This window comes from Hylobates moloch, unplaced genomic scaffold, assembly GCF_009828535.3.
Source record: "Hylobates moloch isolate HMO894 unplaced genomic scaffold, HMol_V3 SCAFFOLD_11, whole genome shotgun sequence".
Classification (NCBI taxonomy): domain Eukaryota; kingdom Metazoa; phylum Chordata; class Mammalia; order Primates; family Hylobatidae; genus Hylobates; species Hylobates moloch.
Genome location: NW_026652286.1, coordinates 44,956,196 through 44,976,457, shown reverse-complemented (window position 1 = coordinate 44,976,457; position 20,262 = coordinate 44,956,196). Strand labels below are relative to the sequence as shown.

Sequence of the window (20,262 nt, the reverse complement as noted above, 5' to 3'; positions counted from 1 at the left end):
GCTGTGAATCCATCAGGTCCTGGACTCTTTTTGGTTGGTAAGCTATTGATTATTGCCACAATTTCAGAGCCTGTTATTGGTCTATTCAGAGATTCAACTTCTTCCTGGTTTAGTCTTGGGAGGGTGTATTTGTTGAGGAATTTATCCATTTCTTCTAGATTTTCTAGTTTATTTGCATAGAGGTGTTTGTAGTATTCTCTGATGGTAGATTGTATTTCTGTGGGATCGGTGGTGATATCCCCTTTTTCGTTTTTTATTGCATCTATTTGATTCTTCTCTCTTTTCTTCTTTATTAGTCTTGCTAGCGGTCCATCAATTTTGTTGATCTTTTCAAAAAACCAGCTCCTGGATTCATTAATTTTTTGAAGGGTTTTTTGTGTCTCTATTTCCTTCAGTTCTGCTCTGATTTTAGTTATTTCTAGCCTTCTGCTAGCTTTTGAATATGTTTGCTCTTGCTTTTCTAGTTCCTTTAATTGTGATGTTAGGGTGTCAATTTTGGATCTTTCCTGCTTTCTCTTGTGGGCATTTAGTGCTATAAATTTCCCTCTACACACTGCTTTGAATGTGTCCCAGAGATTCTGGTATGTTGTGTCTTTGTTCTCGTTGGTTTCAAAGAACATCTTTATTTCTGCCTTCATTTCATTATGTACCCAATAGTCATTGGAGCAGGTTGTTCAGTTTCCATGTAGTTGAGCGGTTTTGAGTGAGTTTCTTAATCCTGGGTTCTAGTTTGATTTTACTGTGGTCTGAGAGACAGTTTGTTCTAATTTCTGTTCTTTTACATTTGCTGAGGAGAGCTTTACTTCCAACTATGTGGTCAGTTTTGGAACAGGTGTGGTGTGGTGCTGAAAAAAATGTATATTCTGTTGATTTGGGGTGGAGAGTTCTGTAGATGTCTATTAGGTCCACTTTGTGCAGAGCTGAGTTCAATTCCTGGATATCCTTGTTAACTTTCTGTCTCGTTGATCTGTCTAATGTTGACAGTGGGGTGTTAAAATCTCCCATTATTATTGTGTGGGAGTTTAAGTCCCTTTGTAGGTCACTCAGGACTTGCTTTATGAATCTGGGTGCTCCTGTGTTGGGTGCATATATATTTAGGATAGTTAGCTCTCCTTGTTGAATTGATCCCTTTACCATTATGTAATGGCCTTCTTTGTCTCTTTTGATCTTTGTTGGTTTAAAGTCTATTTTGTCAGAGACTAGGATTGCAACCCCTGGCTTTTTTTGTTTTCCATTTGCTTGATAGATCTTCTTCCATCCCTTTATTTTGAGTCTATGTGTGTCTCTGCACGTGAGATGGGTTTCCTGAATACAGCACACTGATGGGTCTTGACTGCTTATCCAGTTTGCCAGTCTGTGTCTTTTAATTGGAGCATTTAGCCCATTTACATTTAAAGTTAATATTTTTATGTGTGAATTTGGTCCTGTCATTATGATGTTAGCTGGTTGTTTTGCTCGTTAGTTGATGCAGTTTCTTCCTAGCCTCAATGGTCTTTACAATTTGGCATGTTTTTGCAGGGGCTGGTACCGGTTGTTCCTTTCCATGTTTAGCGCTTCCTTCAGGAGCTCTTTTAGGGCAGGCCTGGTGGTGACAAAATCACTCAGCATTTGCTGGTCTGTAAAGTATTTTATTTCTCCTTCACTTATGAAGCTTAGTTTGGCTGGATATGAAATTCTGGGTTGAAAATTCTTTTCTTTTAGAATGTTGAATATCGGCCCCCAATCTCTTCTGGCTTGTAGAGTTTCTGCCGAGAGATCAGCTGTTAGTCTGATGGGCTTCCCTTTGTGGGTAACCCGACCTTTCTCTCTGGCTGCCCTTAACATTTTTTCCTTCATTTCAACTTTGGTGAATCTGACAATTATGTGTCTTGGAGTTGCTCTTCTCGAGGAGTATCTTTGTGGCGTTCTCTGTATTTCCTGAATCTGAATGTTGGCCTGCCTTGCTAGATTGGGGAAGTTCTCCTGGAGAATATCTTGCAGAGTGTTTTCCAACTTGGTTCCATTCTCCCTGTCATTTTCAGGTACACCAACCAGACGTAAGTTTGGTGTTTTCACATAGTCCCAAATTTCTTGGAGGCTTTGTTCGTTTCTTTTTATTATTTTTTCTCTAATCTTCCCTTCTCGCTTCATTTCATTCATTTCATCTTCCATCAGCGATACCCTTTCTTCCAGTTGATCGCATCTGCTACTGAGGCTTCTGCAATCTTGGCGTAGTTCTCGATACTTGGCTTTCAGCTCCATCAGCTCCTTTAAGCCCTTCTCTCCATTGGTTATTCTAGTTATCCATTCGTCTAATTTTTTTTCAAAGTTTTTAACTTCTTTGCTATTGTTTTGAATTTCCTCCCATAGCTCGGAGTAGTTTGATCGTCTGAAGCCTTCTTCTCTCAACTCGTCGAAGTCATCCTCCATCCAGCTTTGTTCCGTTGCTGGTGAGGAACTGCATTCCTTTGGAGGAGGAGAGGTGCTCTGATTTTTAGAGTTTCCAGTTTTTCTGCTCTGTTTTTTCCCCATCTTTGTGGTTTTATCTACTTTTGGTCTTTGATGATGGTGATGTACAGATGGGTTTTTGGTGTGTATGTCTTTTCTGTTTGTTAGTTTTCCTTCTACCAGACAGGACCCTCAGCTGCAGGTCTGTAGGAGTTTGCTAGAGGTCCACTCCAGACCCTGTTTGGCTGGGTGTCAGCAGCGGTGGCTGCAGAACAGCAGATTTTCGTGAGACCACAAATTCAGCTGTCTGATAGTTCCTCTGGAAGTTTTGTCTCAGAGGAGTACGTGGCCGAGTGAGGTGTCAGTCTGTCCCTACTGGGGGGTGCCTCCCAGTTAGGCTGCTCGGGGGTCAGGGACCCACTTTAGGAGGCAGTCTGTCCGTTCTCAGATCTCCAGCTGCATGCTGGGAGAACCACTACTCTCTTCAAAGCTGTCAGTCAGACAGAGACATTTAAGTCTGCAGGGGTTCCTGCTGAATTTTTGTTTGTCTGTGCCCTGCCGCCAGAGGTGGAGCCTACAGAGGCAGGCAGGCCTCCTTGAGCTGTGGTGGGCTCCACCCAGTTCGAGCTTCCTGGCTGCTTTGTTTACCTAAGCAAGCCTGGGCAATGGCAGGCGCCCCTCCCCCAGCCTCGCTGCCACCTTGCAGTTTGATCTCAGACTGCTGTGCTAGCAGTCAGTGAGACTCCGTGAGCATAGGACCCTCTGAGCCAGGTGCGGGACACAATCTCCTGGTGTGCCATTTTCCAGGCCCGTTGGAAAAGTGCAGTATTAGGGTGGGACTGACCTGATTTTCCAGGTACCGTCTGTTACCCCTTTCTTTGACTAGGAAAGGGAACTCCCTGACCCCTTGCGCTTCCCGAGTGAGGCAATGCCTCGCCCTGCTTTGGCTCACGCACAGTGCGCTGCAACAACTGTCCTGCACCCACTGTTTGGCACTCCCTAGTGAGATGAACCCGGTACCTCAAACGGAAATGCAGAAATCACCTGTCTTCTGTTTCGCTCAGGCTGGGAGCTGTAGACCGGAGCTGTTCCTATTCAGCCATCTTGGCTCCACACCCCTCATTATCCAGCTTTAACCATTATCAATATGTGGCCAATGCATTGATGATTTTAAAGCAAGGCAAGAAAGACTTAACATTGTACCACATCCTTTACCTTATTTAATCTTCACTATGTCCTGTTGAGTATGTGGTACTCCCACTTTCCCTAATTATAAATGAGAAAACCATCAACATGATAAAGTAAGTAAAAGCTCTGGGATTCTAACCCACATCCAACTGATTTCAGAGCTCAAGCTCGTTCCTGTCTCACATCTGAAATAGAGCATGATTCCCGGTTGAAAACAGCTGTTGATCCGTCTACAATAACAGTACCTATTGGTGCTCTTGACCCTATTCGGGATGGTAGGCTTCTCTGCCTGTAGCCACTCTCCTTCCAGAGGGTCACTAGAATCTAAGTCCACATAAATGCTCAACCTAGTCAGCTAAAGTAACTGTGCAGTCCAGTAGTTTTCAAAGTATGGTCCCAGGCCAGTGGCAAGTTGTTAGAAAATGCAGACTCTTAGGGCCCGTCTTGAGCCTGCTGAATCAGAGACTCTGGGTGGGGCCCAGCAATTTGTGTTACTGTTTTTTTAAGCAGACTTTATTATTTAGAGCAGTTTTAGTTCCACAGCAAAATTGAACAGAAGGTACAGAGATTTCCCTTACACTCGCTTCCCCTACATACAATTCCTCCCACTATCAACATCCCCCATCAGAGTGGCACATTTGTTGCAATTGATGAATCTACACTGACACCATCATCACCCCAAATTCATAGTTTACATTAGGGTTCATTCTTTGTATTGTACATTCTCAGTTTAGACAAATGTATAATGATATGTATCCACCACTGTAGTATCATACAGAATAGCCTCACTGCCCTGAAACAATCTGTTTTTATAAGCTCTGCAGTGATTCTCAGGCATACTTAAAGTTGAGAACATCTGGTTTAGTTAGACCTTAGAAAAGGGAAGGCAGCTCGTATCTGAAGGATCTTCCTTACCCTTAAAGGCTTACAGGGTTTTTTGCCTACCCAGAAAAGAAGAGAGGGCAGGACTGAAATACATTTGTTTTGTGCTTGTGAACTGTTAAGACAGTAAAAACTAGGATTTATTACTATGAAGTAGGGATGTGCCTTTTAAAAAAGAATGGTTCAAATCCCTGTTGGAAGTAAATCCTTTTCATGTAAGTAGTTAGGTACTACTAGTGCACCAAGTTGCCGTTTTTTTAACTCTTTCATGTTAAATAATGCACATCTGTATAATTCTGGTTGACATTCTTCCAACTTAAGTGAAGAAAGATGCTTCTACATCTAAATTCAAAACTATCAACAAAAGTTCAGTATTTCTAATCAACCTCCTTTTGTTACGGGATCTCTGGGGTGCCAGTTTTTCTGCCTAGAAACCTCTGTGGCCATGGTGCCTTTGCCCGACTTCTTGTCCTGTGTCCTGGAAGTATGTGGTAGGCAGACAAGTGAAGGGTAAAGAAGAGTTTTATTTACTGTTAAAACAGCTCAGAGGAGTGGGTAGCTCCTCTCTGTAGGCATATTGTCCCTTGGAGTGTTCAGCTCTCAGCAGAGAGGAGGCCCTAAAGAGGGTGGCTTTTGTCCACAGGCAAGTCATTGGGATGTCTCTGTAGGTCTCTGAAGCTACCCTCTCTGCTGGCAAGTTGTCTCTGCAGTTCTCAATGGAGAGAGTACTCCTCTCTGCAGCTGGCCGTCCCGTTGTCTCCAGCTATTAGCAGAGAGAATACTCCTCTCTGCGAATGGTCATCCCATCCTCTCTCTGCCCTCTTCCTCCTCTGGCCATCCTCTGCCCTGCTCTGGCTGAGCGCAGGGCTTTTGTGGACCTCGGAATGGAAGAAGTGTGTGCGGATTGGTCTATGGGCAGCCATGGGAAGGCCCAGAAGAGGCACCACCAGTCCCCACTCTGGTCTGCTGGGCTGGCAGTCCAGCCCCTAGTCTTCAGGCCCTCCCTGGGGAACCCACCCTCTTCTGCCCAGGACTCTGCCTCTCGTTGCTATTCAAGGCCCTGGGGCTCAGCCCCAACCCCGCTAATCAGAGTGGGCTCCAGGAGAAGAGAGAGGCCAAGCAGCGGGAACAGATATCCCCAAGCCAGCAGGGACAGGGGCAGGGGGCCCTTCCAGGCCCTCCCCCAGGAGCACAGGGAAGCTCGGATCCACAGCTGCAGTTTGGGCAGCTGTAGCCCCTCCGAGGAGGATGGGGCTCCTGCCTGCTCTGTACACCAAGGAGGCCAGGGTCTGCAGGTGCAGTTTGAGCGACTGCAGTGGTACTTGGGGAGCTCCCGTCCCAACTCAGAAGGGGCAGGGCTCTGGAGCCACTGGCTCCATGGAGTGTGCAACCCCAGCAATGTTTCCCTGCTCTAGCCAACATGATGGCAGCAGCCACTGCCATCCCTTTGGTAAGGCTGTGGCAGCCATTTCGAAATCGTGTCTACTGGTGGACCCTGGGATACATGCGTCAGTTATTATCTCATGATGAGATAATATATGCTTTATTGTTGAAGTGAAATATACTGTAGCAACAAATTACTTCTTGAATGTCTTTATAAAGTGTTTAGAAATGTATTTGTTTGTTTGTTTATTTTAAAGATAGGGTCTCGCTCTGTTGCCCAGGCTGGGGTGCAGTGGCACGATCATAGATCACTGCAGATTCAAACTCCTGGGCTCAAACAATCTTCCTACCTCAGCCTCCCAAGTAGCTGAGATCATAGGCACAAGTCACTGTACCCAGCTAGAATTTTTAAAGTAGGATTTAAGAAGCTGAGTGAATGTATGATTCCTGATTTGTGATATACTTCTATCAAAATTAAAAGTACAATGCCTTTAGTGAGAAATATCTATAATCAGAAATGATCCTGGTTATAGTAAGGTCAAAAACAGAAGTACCAGCAGAACTTTGATTTTCTTTTTTTCAACTTTTCTCCTCCCTCTCACTCGCACCCATACAGCTAGCACAGAGCCCAGGCACAGTGGGTACTGTTTATATTGTACTGAGATAATAGAAACTGTGTCGGTATTTGGTTCACCTTAAAATCCATGCCTTATTTTTTTTTGAGCTCATGATGCCTGTGTTACCATTTGCTGAACTCAAAATACTCCATTGGTTTCCTGCCAAAACGTAATCATGTTATGATTGTCCACCAAGACCATTTCTAAGGTAGAAACCTTACATCAGAAGATGTTGTATGTTTCTTTTTCTAAACAAGTTCAGGAAAAGTATATCCTGATACAGGAAATTTATTCAGACTTAACACCAGTAGTATCTCTGGTGATGTTACATAATTACATGGAAATCATAGTAAAAATATTTGCTGTGCCTAAATTTGAAGTGCTCAATGGTGTCATCTAGTGGTGTAAACACTATAGAAGGTGCAGCTTTATTACTCAGTGCTTTTGGGACAGAATTTAATAATTTAAAAAAAAATTATAGTAAAAGTTTAATGGAACAGCCAAACATAAGATACAATGGAAGACTTCCATTGAGGATTCTTAGATATAGTACCAACACAGAAGCAACAAAAGAAATATAGCTGGGTGGGGTGTGGTGGCTCATGTCTGTAATCCCAGCACTTTGGGAGGCCAAGGTGGGCAGATCACGAGGTCAGGAGATCGAAACCATCCTAGTTAACACGGTGAAACCCCGTCTCTACTGAAAATACAAAAAAAAAAAAAATTAGCCGGGTGTGGTGGCGGGCACCTGTAGTCCCAGCTATTCGGGAGACTGCGGCAGGAGAATGGCGTGAACCTGGGAGGCAGAGCTTGCAGTGAGCCGAGATTGCGCCACTGCACTCCAGCCTGGGCAATAGAGCAAGACTCTGTCTCAAAAAAAAAAAAAAAAAGAAAGAAAAATAGCTAAGTTAGACTGCATCAAAATTTAAAACTTGTAAGCCGGATGCAGTGGTGAGTGCCTGTGGTCCCAGCTATTTGGGAGGCTGAGACAGGCGGATTACTGGAGCCCAGAAGTTTGAGTCCAGCCTGGGAAACATGACAAAACCTTGTCTCTTTTTTTAAAAAAGTAAAACTTTTGTGCATCAAAAGAAACTTTCAAGAAAGTGAAAAGACAGCCCACAAAATGGGAGAAAATATTCGCAAATCATACATGTTGTAAAAAATCTAGTATCCAGAATATATAAAGGATTCTTGCAACCCAACAAGAGGACAACCTTATTTGTTTATTTGTTTATTTGTTTGTTTGTTTGTTTATTTTCTGAGACTGAGTCTTGCTCTGTCACCCAGAGCTGTATTTCAATAGCACAAACTCGGCTCACTGCAACCTTCACCTCCCGGGTACAAGCAGTTCTCCTGCCTCAGCCTCCCAAGTAGCTGGGATTACAGGCACATGCCACTACACCAGCTGATTTTTGTATTTTTAGCAGAGACGGGGTTTCACCGTTTTGGCCAGGCTGGTCTCGAACTCCTGATCTTGTGTTCCGCCCACCTCGGCCTCTCAAAGTGCTGGGATTATAGGCGTGACCCACCGCACCCAGCATGACAACCTAATTTAAAAATGAGTTAAGGACTTGAATAGGCTTTTCACCAAAGAAGATATACAAATGGCCAATAAGCACATGAAAAGTTGGTCAACATAGTTAGTCATTAGAGAAATGCAAATCAAAACTACAAAAATATACCATTCCTAATCACTAATATGGCTTTCATAATTAAAAAAAAATACCAAAATACAAAAGAATAAGTGTTGGCAAGGGTGTGGAGAATTTGAACCCTCATACATTGCTAGTAGAAAGGTAAAATATTGCAGTCACTGGAAAACAGTTTGACAGTTCCTCAAAATTAAACATAGAGTTATCATATGACCCAGCAATTCCATTCCTGGGTATATTCCCAAGAGAAATGGAAACAGGTGCTCAAACAAAACCTTGTACACAAATGTTCATAGCAGCATTATTTATTTATTTATTTATTTAACTTTGCAGCATTATTTATAATAGTCAAAAAATGGGGAAAAGGCAAATTTATATCACCTGATTAATAAACAAAATGTGGTACAACTGAATATTATTAAGCTGTAAAAAGGAATGAAGTACTGATAAATCAACAAACCTTGAAAATACTATGCTGAGCAACAGAAGCCAGGCACCAAAAGTCATATATTATATGATTTGATTTATATGAAATATCCAGAGGAGGCAAATCCATAGAGGTAGAAAGCAGACTAGTGGTTGCCAGGGGCTGGAGGAAGGAAGGGATGGAGAATGACCACTTAACAGGTACAGTGTTTTTGGAGAAGTGGTGGAAATGTTCTGGAATTAGATAATGGAAATTGTTAAACAACTTTGTCAGTGTACTAAAAGCCACTGAGTTGTACACTTTACAATTATTAAAATGGTGACTTATATTGGGTGAATTTTACCTCAATTTTTACCTCTACCGATTGGCAAGACTTCAGAACCTTGATTATTATTAATTATTATTATATTTTTTCCATAGTTATTGCTAGTGTATATGTCATATGTATATTCTGTTCTTTTAAACTAAAATTATTTGATACATACTTTTCATCTATACAGTTTCCACAGCTTTTATTTTGGTGACAGTACACATCATAGCTTAATCATTCCTCAAATGTTCAGTGATTTTCTCTCCTTTTTTTTTATTTCAAAGATTCCTGTTACAAATGTTTAAGGAAATAAGAATGTTTCCAGCCCTTCATAGATATTACACTGGGTTTTCTTCCCCAAAGCAGTATCTCTGAGTCACTTTTCTTTTTTTAATATTTCTATTGTGTTTTTTCTGTCACTGCTGTTTAGTAAATATACATATACCAATGTATAATCCTACCAATAATGGATTGGGGGAAAATGGAGGAGATTATTATAGAGTGTCTACTCTTTTCCAGGCACTGCACCTGCATCCTTTCGCATTTATTATTTCACTTAACTCCTACACCCAACCAGATGAGCAAAGATCAGAACCCGCGCATTTTGTCTCTAAGTTGTGTCCTGTTTTCCCACAGCTTTACCAATATTGGATCTTACCTCTTTTAGTTCCTGTTTATTAGAGAGATTCAACATTTTCTCAAGTGATTGTTAACTGTTCATATTTACTTACAATCTGTATCTTTTGTCCATTTATTATTAATAATAAATTTTAAACTGAACATACCTACTTTTCTGTTAGGCAGAAGATATCATATGTCAAGGCTTTACTGTAATTTTTTTTTCTTTATTTCCTCCTCTATTACAGGCTCTTGATGGGAATGTGTATGATCATCTCAAGGATTATTTAATAGCCTTCAGCCGGACTGAGCTAGAAACATGCCAAGCTGTCCAGAACACATTCCAGTTTTTATTAGAAAACTCCAGCAAGGTAAGTTACCTTTAGTGCAACGTGTAGTGTTATCCAACTTAGAAGCTAAAGTATTTCTGCATACAAAGAAAATGAAGGTACCAGTGATAGTAGAAGAACGCATTAATGGACAAATTTCCTGGTAACAGCATTCCTTCTAACAAAGTTGGAGGAGATTCTCTTCTCCTTGTTGATGAGCTGAAGATGGCACCAAGGGCAAAAAGAGAGGTGCTGATACAAGGTAGCTTAGAACATTGGCCCATTGCCATGTGCATTGCCTTTGAGAAGGGTTTAAACAGTTTTATATTCTACTCAAAGTTTAAATGCACTCTGCTCACATGGGGGAAACAACAGGTCATGTGTCAGTACAAAGAGTATTAAAAGAGCACAAGGGGAAAAGGAGCGTTTTATAATTGATATAAAAACAGCAGTGTCTTGGGGTTTTTTTCAAATTAAGCCCTACTATCTATATGCTGTCATTCTTTGATAGCAGTCTTTTCATTTAAAAGTGTTGAGATCCATCAGATTTGCTGACATGTCACATTGTATGCAGAGAAAATAAATGTAATGACTTTTCTTCAAGATTTGATAGATTAAAATGTTTTGCAGTCATGAAACTATCCTTTGGAAGATAAATTGTTACTGTGGTTAGTAAATGTTTTTTATCTGATAAATTAAATGTACAATAAATGTTTCCTGACTAAAGGAATGCATTTTTTAAAAATATGCATTTCATAACTGCTACTTTAAAAGATCCAGTTCAATTCTTTTTTTTTTTCTTTTTTTTTTTTTTTTTGTCAGGGAGAGTGAGAACTGGCTAATACTTTTAGGAGAGGGATCAGGATATCCATTTTCACATGACAGTGTCCAAAGACGGGAAAGAAAAGTACAGACTCTTCATTCTGAATGCCTCTTGTGTATATATTCTTGTTTTCACTGTACCAGAGCTCTCGATTCTGTGTTTAGAAAAGTGTTAAAAATGCTAGGTTGATACGGAAATACAAAAATCACTAGCCTGGTGCTTTGAAGTCCTGTCATATATCTGTTTTCCTGTATTGTCACCCCCCAAAATCTAAGAGAAAAGGAAAATGTAGTAAAACGTTAATTGAGGAATCTATATAGTATGTATATAAGTATTTACTGTATAATTTGTTTGATTTTAATGTATATATATTTGAATTTTTCAGAAAAGAATGTTGGGGGAAAAGTCTATGAAAAAAATCTTATCTTTGTTCCTTCTATGAAGTGGTTGATTTTTGACTAGTGAACAATTTTGTTGTTGTTGTTGTTATTTTTAGTAGAGACAAGGTTTCAACATGTTGGTCAGGCTGGTCTTGAAGTCCTGGCCTCATGTGGTCCACCCGCCTTGCCTCCCAAAGTGCTGGGATTATAGGCATGAGCCACCGTGCCCAGCTGTGATCAAATTTTTTATGTTTATTTGTCCATTTAGATTTTCTGTTTCTTTTTCAGTCTATTTGGGTAACTTACATTTTCCTGGACAATTGTCCATTTCATTTATCAGATTTGATGTCATAAACTTGTTTGCTTCTAGAATTGTCTCTGTTTTTGTTTTTAATATTGTGTGTGCCCTCTGTCTTATTTTGACCAGACTTGCCAGTCTATTTTATTAATCTTTGCCAAGAACCAGATAAAATGACCTTTATTCTGCTTCTCAGTGTTGTTTCTATTTCCTTAATTTTTGCCTTTATATTCATTATTTCTACTTTCTTACAGTTTATGTTATTGTTCTTCCTCAAGCTTCTTTTTCTATTAAATCCTATATTTTCAGTCTTTCTTGTTTTTAAGTAAATTTGTTTAAAGCTTTAAAAAAAGTGTCTTTCTGCTTGAACTGCATTCTGTGATATGTAGGGCTTTTGTTATTATTTCTATTTTTTTCTCCTTATTAACCCATGATTATTTAGAAATGAGTTTTGCAGTTTCCATTCAGTTGGAATATGTGGTAGGGCAACATTTTTATTTCTAATTTTATTATAAATTGTGTTTTTAATCCAATTACGTTTATTCTAATTTTATCAGAGAGGTTATCTTCTAGCAAAATTCTTTGAAATGTTTTTTTCCAAGAATAAGTTGGACTGGATACACTACCTTTAGTTTATAAAACAGGAAACATTATAGTCGTAACAGATAGCTAATATTTTACACACACTTAACAATTTCTTAAGACTTTTAGCATGGGATATATCTTGAATCCCATGAGGTTGCCATTACCGTGTTCATTTTATATGGAGGGAATTGGACTCAGAAGTTTATGTGGCTTGGCCTGAGGTTACACACTCACACATAGTGCTTTCCATGATCTTCTACTATATTCTGTTTAGCTTGTATTATTTTAATAGAAAATGAATTAAGAATTTATGAACTAGTTTGAACACATAAAGAGATAAGCTTTCATTTTCTGCATTCACTCATGTGAGTATCTCGCTCCCCAGAAATGAGGAATAAATGAGATGCTCTTACATTTAAATTGAAAGTGGTAGGAATAAAAATTTAATAAGAATAATATAGTGCCCTTTTGTTCCAAGTACCAGAAGAGGCCTACAAGTTTTATGCCATGTGTTTTTCTGTTATGAAGAGCTTGTTATGCTGCTCTTGCTATGCTGCTGAAAGCAACCTAAAGGGAAGTTTGACACTTTTTAGATTTATTTTATTTTATATTATTATTACCTTGTTCAAAATATGACATATCCCCAAAGATATTTTGGTGGTAATTCATCCAACATACTGTAAATGTTAAAGTGCTTTCTATATCATTCATCCCCTAAATGGAAACAGATGGCCCTAGGAGCTTTTGTTAAACTTTAATTATTTATGAAGCTTGCTTTTCTTCTTAATATTTTATGAAATGCTTTGTATATGTAACTGAAGCAGATGTTGTCATAGGTATTTTCTCTGGGATAGTAACTCCAAAGATAGCTCTACTGGCCTTTATAATTTGTTTGTGTGTGCTTGCTTTTTGTCTCCATAAGGAAACGCCTACCAATTAATAACAAAGTTCATTTAAGAATTCAAAAAATAAATTTAAAGAAAAGAATTCAGAAAATAACAATGTTATTCTACATTTATTTGAAAATTAAATTGTCTAGTGTTACTGTTCTTAATACCTTGAAGTCTAACCAAAAAAAGTAGATAAAAGGAAGGAAAAAACTTGATGATCATTTCAATAGACACAGAAAAAGATTTGACGAAATTCAGTACTTTTTTGTGATAAACACTCAGCAAATTAGAATAGAAGGGAACTTATATAACATAATAGCATTTGTGAAAACCCCACAACCAATATCGTATTCAATAATGAAAGACTGAAAGCTTCCTCTGCTAATATCAGGAACAAAACAAGGATACCCATTTTCACCACCGCTATTAATCATTGTACTGGAAGTCCTAGCCAGAGCAATTCAGTAAGAAAAAGAAATAAAAGGCATCCAAATTGAAAAAGAAGAATTAAAATTACCTCTCTTTGCAGATGACATGATTATATTTATAAACTCTCAGAGAACCCATTAAAAAAACTAATAGAGCTAATACATTTAGCAACATATAAGATAAAAACACAAAAATCTGTTGCATCTCTATATTCCATCAATGAATGATCCAAAAAGAAGGTTAAGAAAATAATTCCAACTACAATAATATTCAGAGAATAAACTGTCTAGGAATAAATTTAACCAAAGGAGTTAAAGGCCTGTACACTGAAAACTATAAAACATTGCTGAAAGAAATAAAAGACATAAATAAATGCATATAATAAATGTTCATGGATTGGGAAATTTCATGTTGCTAATATTGTAATATTCCCCAAAGTGATCTACAGATTCAATGTAGTCCCTATCAAAATTCCAATGGCCTTTTTTGCAGAAATGGAAAAGCCAGTCCTCAATTTTTTTTTTTTTTTTTAATTTGAGACAAGGTCTCACTCTGTCATCCAGGCTAGAGTGCAGTGGAATGAGCTCAGCTCACTGCAACCTCCATCTCCCAGGTTCAAGCGATTCTCCTGCCTCAGCTTCCCAAGTAGCTAGAATTACAGGCATATGCCACCACGCCTGGCTAATTTGTTTGTATTTTTATTCAAGATGGGGTTTCGTCATGTTAGCCAGGCTGGTCTTGAACTCCTGACGTCAAGTGATCCGCCCGCCTTGGCCTCCCAAAGTGCTGGGATTACAGGTGTGAGCCACTGCACCCGGCCCAGTCTTCGAATTAATATGGAACTACAAGGGACCATGAATAGTTTAAACAATATTGAAAAGAAAAAATAAAGTTGGAGGACTCACACTTCCCAATTTCATAACTTACTATAAAGTTACAGTAGTAAAGATAGCATGGTATGGACATAAGTATAGACATATAGACCAATGAAGTAGAATTGAGAGTTCAGAAATAAACCCGAACATCTATGGTCAATTGATTTGCAACAAAGGTGCCATGACTATTCAATAGAGAAAGAATATTCTCTTCAGAAAAAGGTTTTGGGACAGCTGGGTAGCCACATGCAAAAGAATGAAGTTCAAGCTGGGCGTGGTGGCTCACGCCTGTAATCCCAACACTTTGAGAGGCCAAGATGGGTGGATCATGAGATCAGGAGTTCGAGACCAGCCTGGCCAATATGGTGAAACCCCGTCTCTACTAAAAATACAAAAATTGGCTGGGCATGGTGGTGGGCACCTGTAGTCCCAGCTGCTTGGGAGGCTGAGGCAGGAGAATCGCTTGAACCCAAAAGGTGGAGGTTGCAGTGAGCTGAGATCGTACCACTGCACTCCAGCCTGGGCGACACAGCAAGACTCCGCTTCAAAAAAAAAAAAAAAAAAGAATGAAGTTCAATGAAGTTGTGAACCCTTACCTCACAAAATTAACTCAAAATGGATCAATGATCTAACTTATAAGAGAAAACAGAGGTAGATCTTTATGACCTTGATTTGGCAGTGCATTCTCAGGTTTGACATTGAAAGCACAAGTAACAAAAGAAAACATAGATAATTAGACTGTATCAAATTAAAAGCTTTTGTGAATCAAAGAACATTATTAAGAATGTGAAATCAACCCAAATGATGAGAGAATATATTTGCACATCACATATCTGATAAAAATTTCATATTCAGAATATACAAAGAACTCTTACAACTCAACATCAGAGACAGCCCAATTTAAAAGTGAACAAAGGAGGCTGGGCACAGTGGCTCACACTTGTAATCCCAATACTTTGGAAGGCCAAGGTGGGGGGATTGCTTGAGCTAAGGAGTTCAAGAGCAGCCTAGGCAACATAGCAAGACCCTATCTCTACAAAAAAATTTTAAAAATTAGCCTGGCATGGTGGTGCATACCTGTTGTCCCAGCTACTCGGGAGGCCCAGGTGGGAGAATTACTTGAGCCTGGGAATTGGAGGTTGCAGCAGGTTGTGATCATGCTACTACTATATTCTAGCCTGGGCGACAGAGCAAGACCCTGTCTCTTTAAAAAAAAAAAAAAAAAAAAAAAAAAAGTTGTGTACCAAAAGGTCAATGAAATGAAAAGCTACTTTTTTTAAAAGATTAACAAAATTGATAAACCTTTTTTTTCCCTTTAATTTTAATTTCAGGGGTACATGTGCAGGATGTGCAGATTACGTAGGTAAATTTGTGTCATGGAGGGTTTGGTACACATTATTTTATCACCCACGTATTAAGCCTAGTACCCATTAGTTATTTTTCCTGATTCTCTCCCTCCTCCCACCCTCCACCCTCTACCCTCTGGTAGGCCCCAGTGTGCGTTGTTCCCATGTGTTCTCGTAATTTAGCTCCCACTTATAAATGAGAACATGTGGTATTTGCTTTTCTGTTCCTACATTAGTTTGCTAAGGATAGTGGCCTCCAGCTCCATTCACGTTCCTGCAAAGGACGTGACCTCATTCTTTTTTATGGCTGCATAGTGTTCTGTGGTGTAAATGTACCACATTTTCTTTTCTTTTCTTTTCTTTTTGTTTTTTGTTTTTGAGGCAGAGTCTTGCTCTTTCACCCAGGCTGGAGTGCAATGGCGTGATCTCGGCTCACTGCAACCTCTGCCTCCCAGGTTCAAGCGATTCTCCTGCCTCAGTCTCCCAAGTAGCTGGGATTATAGGCGCCCACCACCGCACCCAGCTAATTTTTGTATTTTTGTAGAAATGGGGTTTTGCCTTGTTGGCCAGGCTGGTTTTGAACTCCTGACCTCAGGTGATCCACCCACCTTGGCCAAAGTGCTGGGATTAAAGGCATGAGCCACCAAGCCCGGCCATGTACCACATTTTCTATATCCAGTCTATCATTGGTGGGCATTTAGGTTTATTCCATGTCTCTACTATTGTGAATGGTGCTGCAGTGAACATAAGCAGGCATATGTCTTTATAATAGAACAATGTATATTCCTTTGGGGAAATACTCAGTAATGGGATTGCTGGGTCAAATGGTTTTTCTGTCTCTAGGTCTTTGAGGAATTGCCACCCTGTCTTCCACTATGGTTGAACTAATTTACACTCCTACCAACAGTGTAAAAGTGTTCCTTTTTCTCCACAACCTTGCCAGCATCCGTTGTTTTTTAATTTTTTATTGATAACCATTCTTATTGGTGTGAGATGGTATCTCATTGTGGTTTTGATTTGCATTTCTGTAATGATCAGTGATGTTGAGTTTTTTTCATATGATTGCTGGCCGCATGTATGTCTTATTTTCAAAAGTGTCTGTTCATGTCGTTTGCCCACTTTTGAATGAAGTTGTTTGTTTTTTTCTTGTAAACTTGTTTAAGTTCCTTATAGATGCTGGGTATTAGACCTTTGTCAGATGCTTAGTTTGCAAAAAAAAAAAAAAAAATCCCCATTCTGTAGGATGCCTTTATACTCTGTTGATAGTTTATTTTGCTATGCAGAAGCTCTTAAGTTTTATTAGATCCCATTTGTCAATTTTTGCTTTTGTTCCAATTGCTTTTGGCATCTTCATCATGAAATCTTTGCCCATGCCTATATCCTGAATGGTATTACCCAGGTTTTCCTCTAGGGTTTTTATAGTTTTGGGTTTTACATTTAAGTCTTTAGTCCATCTTGAATTGACTTTTGTATGTGGTGTAAGGAAGGGGTCCAATTTCAATTTTCTACATATGGCTAGCCGGTTATCCCAGCACCATTTATTAAATAGGGAATCCTTTCCCCATTGCTTTTTGTCAGGTTTGTTGAAGATCAGGTGGTTTTAGGTGTGCAGTCTTATTTCTGGGTTCTCTATTGTTTCATTGGTCTATGTGTCTGTTCTTGTACTAGTACCATGCTGTTTGGTTGCTGTGGCCCTGTGGTATAGTTTGAAGTTGGGTAGCGTGATGCCTCTAGCTTTGTTCTTTTTGCTTAGGATTGCCTTGTCTATTCAGACTCTTTTGGTTTCATATGAATTTTAAAATAGTTTTTCTAGTACTGCAAAGAATGTCAATGGTAGTTTAATGGGAATGGCATTGAATCTATAAATTGCTTAGGGCAGGCTGGGCACCTGACTCACACCTGTAATCCCAGCACTTTGGGAGGCCACGGTGGGCAGATCACTTGAGGTCAGGAGTTCAAGACCAGCCTGGCCAACATGGTGAAACCCCATCTCCACTAAAAATACAAAAATTAGCCAGGCGTGGTGGCACATGCCTGTAGTTCCAGATACTCGGGAGGCTGAGGCAGGAGAATCACTTGAACCCAGGAAGCGCAGGTTGCAGCGAGCTGAGATTACGCCACTGCACTCTAACCTGGGCAACAGTGAGACTCTTTCTAAAATAAATAAATAAATAAATAGCTTAAGGCAGTATGGCCATTTTTATGATATTGATTCTTCCTGTCCATGAGCATAGTATGTTTTTTCATTTGTTTGTATCATCTCTAATTTATTTGAGCAGCAGTTATTTGTAGTTATCCTTTTAGAGGTCCTTCAATTCCCTTATTAGCTTTATTTCTAGGTGTTTTTTTTTTGTTTTTTTTTTTTGTATGTCTGTTGTGAAAGGGAGTCCTTTCGTAATTTGGCCCTCGGCTTGACTGTTGAAAATCAGCAAACCTTTAGCCAGACTAGTGAGGAAAAAAAGAGAGAATAACCAAATAAATAAAATCAGAAGTGAAAAAGGAGACATTACAACCAATACCACAGAAATTCAAAGGACCATTAGAGGCTACTATGAACAATATATGCCAATAAATTGGAAAACCCAGAAGAAATGGATAAATAGGGCTGGGTGTGATGGCTCACAGATGTAATCACAGCACTTTGAGAGGCCAAGGTGGGTGGATCACTTGAGGCCAGGAGTTCGAGATCCGCCTGGCCAACATGGCGAAACCCTGTCTCTACTAAAAATACAAAAAGTATCCAAGTGTAGTGGCACATGCCTGAAATCCCAGCTGCTTGGGAGGCTGAGGTGTGAGAATCATTTGAACCTGGGAGGCAGAGGTTGCAGTGAGCCAGGATTGCACCACTGCACTTCATCCTGGGCAACAGACTGAGACTCTGTCTCAAAAAAAAAAAAAAAAGGATAAATTCCTAGATGCATAAAACCTATCAATATGGTTTGGATTTGTGTCCCCACCCAAATCTCATCAAATTATAATAATCCCCAATGTTGGAGGAGGGGCCAGTGGGAGGTAATTAAATCACGGGGGTGGACTTCCCCCTTGCTGTTCTCTTGGTAGTGAGTGAGTCCTCATGAGATGTGGTTGTTTAAAAGTGTGTAGCACCTCCCCCTTCTCTCTTTTCCTCCTGCTCCTGCCATGTAAGACACAGCTGCTTCCCCTTTGCCTTCTGCCATGATTGTAAGTTTCCAGAAGCCTCCCCAGCCATGCCTCCTGTACAGCCTGCAGAACCATGGGTCAATTAAACTGCTTTTCTCTTTATAAATTACCCAGTCTCAGGTAGTTCATTATAGCAATGTGAGAATGGACTAATACACCTACCAAGACTGAGCCATGAAGAAATTCAAAACCTGAAGAGATGAAGAAACAAGTAACAAGATCAAAGCTGTAATAGAAAGTCTCTCAGCAAGGAAAAGCCTGGGACTCGGTGGCTTTGCTGCTGAAATTTACCAAACATTTAAAGAATAACTAATACCAATTTGACTCAAACAATTCCAAAAAATAGAGGAGGAGGGAATACTTCCCATCTCATTCTCTGAGGCCAGCATTACCCTGATACCAAAATCAGACAAAGACCCATCAAAAAATAAAAACTACAAGCCAGTATCCCTGATGAACATTAATGCAAAAATCCTCAACAAAATACTAGCAAACTGAATTCAACAATGCATTAAGAAGATTATTCATCATGACCAAGTGGAATGTGTCCCAAGAATGCAAGGATGGTTCAACATACACAAATCACTCTGTGTGAAGGGCAAATACTGTATGATCATTTCAATTGATACTGAAAAAGCATTTGATAAAATTTAACCTCCCCTTATGACAAAACCCCTCAATAAACTGGGTATAGAGGGAACATGTCTCAATACAATAAAAGCCATGTATAACAGACCTACAATGAGTATCATACTGAATGGAGAAAAACTGAATGCCTTTCCTCTGAGATTTGGAACATGACAAGGATGCCCACTTTTACCACTGTTGTTCAACATAGTACTGGAAGTCCTAGCTACAGCAGTCAGATGAAAGAAAGAAAGAGCATCCAAAGTGGAAAGGAGGAAGTCAAATTATTATTCTTTGCAGATGATATAGGCTTATATTTTGAAAAACCTGAAGACTCCACCAAAATATTCAAACTGATAAACACCTTTAGTAAAGTTGCAGGATACAAAATCAACATACAAAAATCAGTAGCATTTCTATATGTGAACAGTAAGCATTCTGAAAAATAAATCAAGAAAGTAATGTCATTTACAATAGCTACAAGTACATTAAAATACATAGGAATTAACCAAAGAAGTGCAAGGTCTCTTACAATGAAAGAAATTGGGAGGCCGAGACAGGAGAATCGCTTGAATTCAAGAGATGGAGGTTGCAGTGAGCCGGGATCATGCCACTGCACTCCAGCCTAGGCAACAAAAGCGAAACAAAACTCCATTTAAAAAAAAAACAAAAAGGAAGGAAGGAATAAATTGAAGAGAACACAAACAAATGGAAAGCTATTCCACGTTGATGGATTGGGAGAATCAATATTCTTAAAATGTCTATACTATCCAAAGCAGTCTACAGATTCAATGCAGTCTCTATCAAAATACCAGTGCCATTCTTCACGGAAATAGAAAAAACAATCCTAAAATTTTGATAGAACCACAAAAGACCCAGAATAACCAAAGCTATCCAGCTATCCTGAACAAAAAGAACTGAAGGAATCATATTGTGTGACTTCTAATTATACTACAAAGCTATAGTAACCAAAATAGCATGGTACTGGCATAAAAACAATACCAGTGGAACAGAATA

At 39.5% G+C, this 20,262-nt stretch overlaps 1 protein-coding gene across 3 annotated transcripts in view; it reads left to right on the top strand.

Annotated features, from left to right (window-relative positions):
• Positions 1 to 20,262, top strand: part of FCHSD2 (FCH and double SH3 domains 2) — a 339,951-nt gene that overhangs the window by 221,656 nt on the left and 98,033 nt on the right. For all 3 annotated transcript variants that reach the window (XM_032166892.2, XM_032166893.2, XM_032166894.2), the window contains exon 9: positions 9,753 to 9,875. In XM_032166892.2, the coding sequence (XP_032022783.1) occupies positions 9,753 to 9,875 (123 nt within the window). The remainder of the gene's footprint in view (positions 1 to 9,752; positions 9,876 to 20,262) is intronic.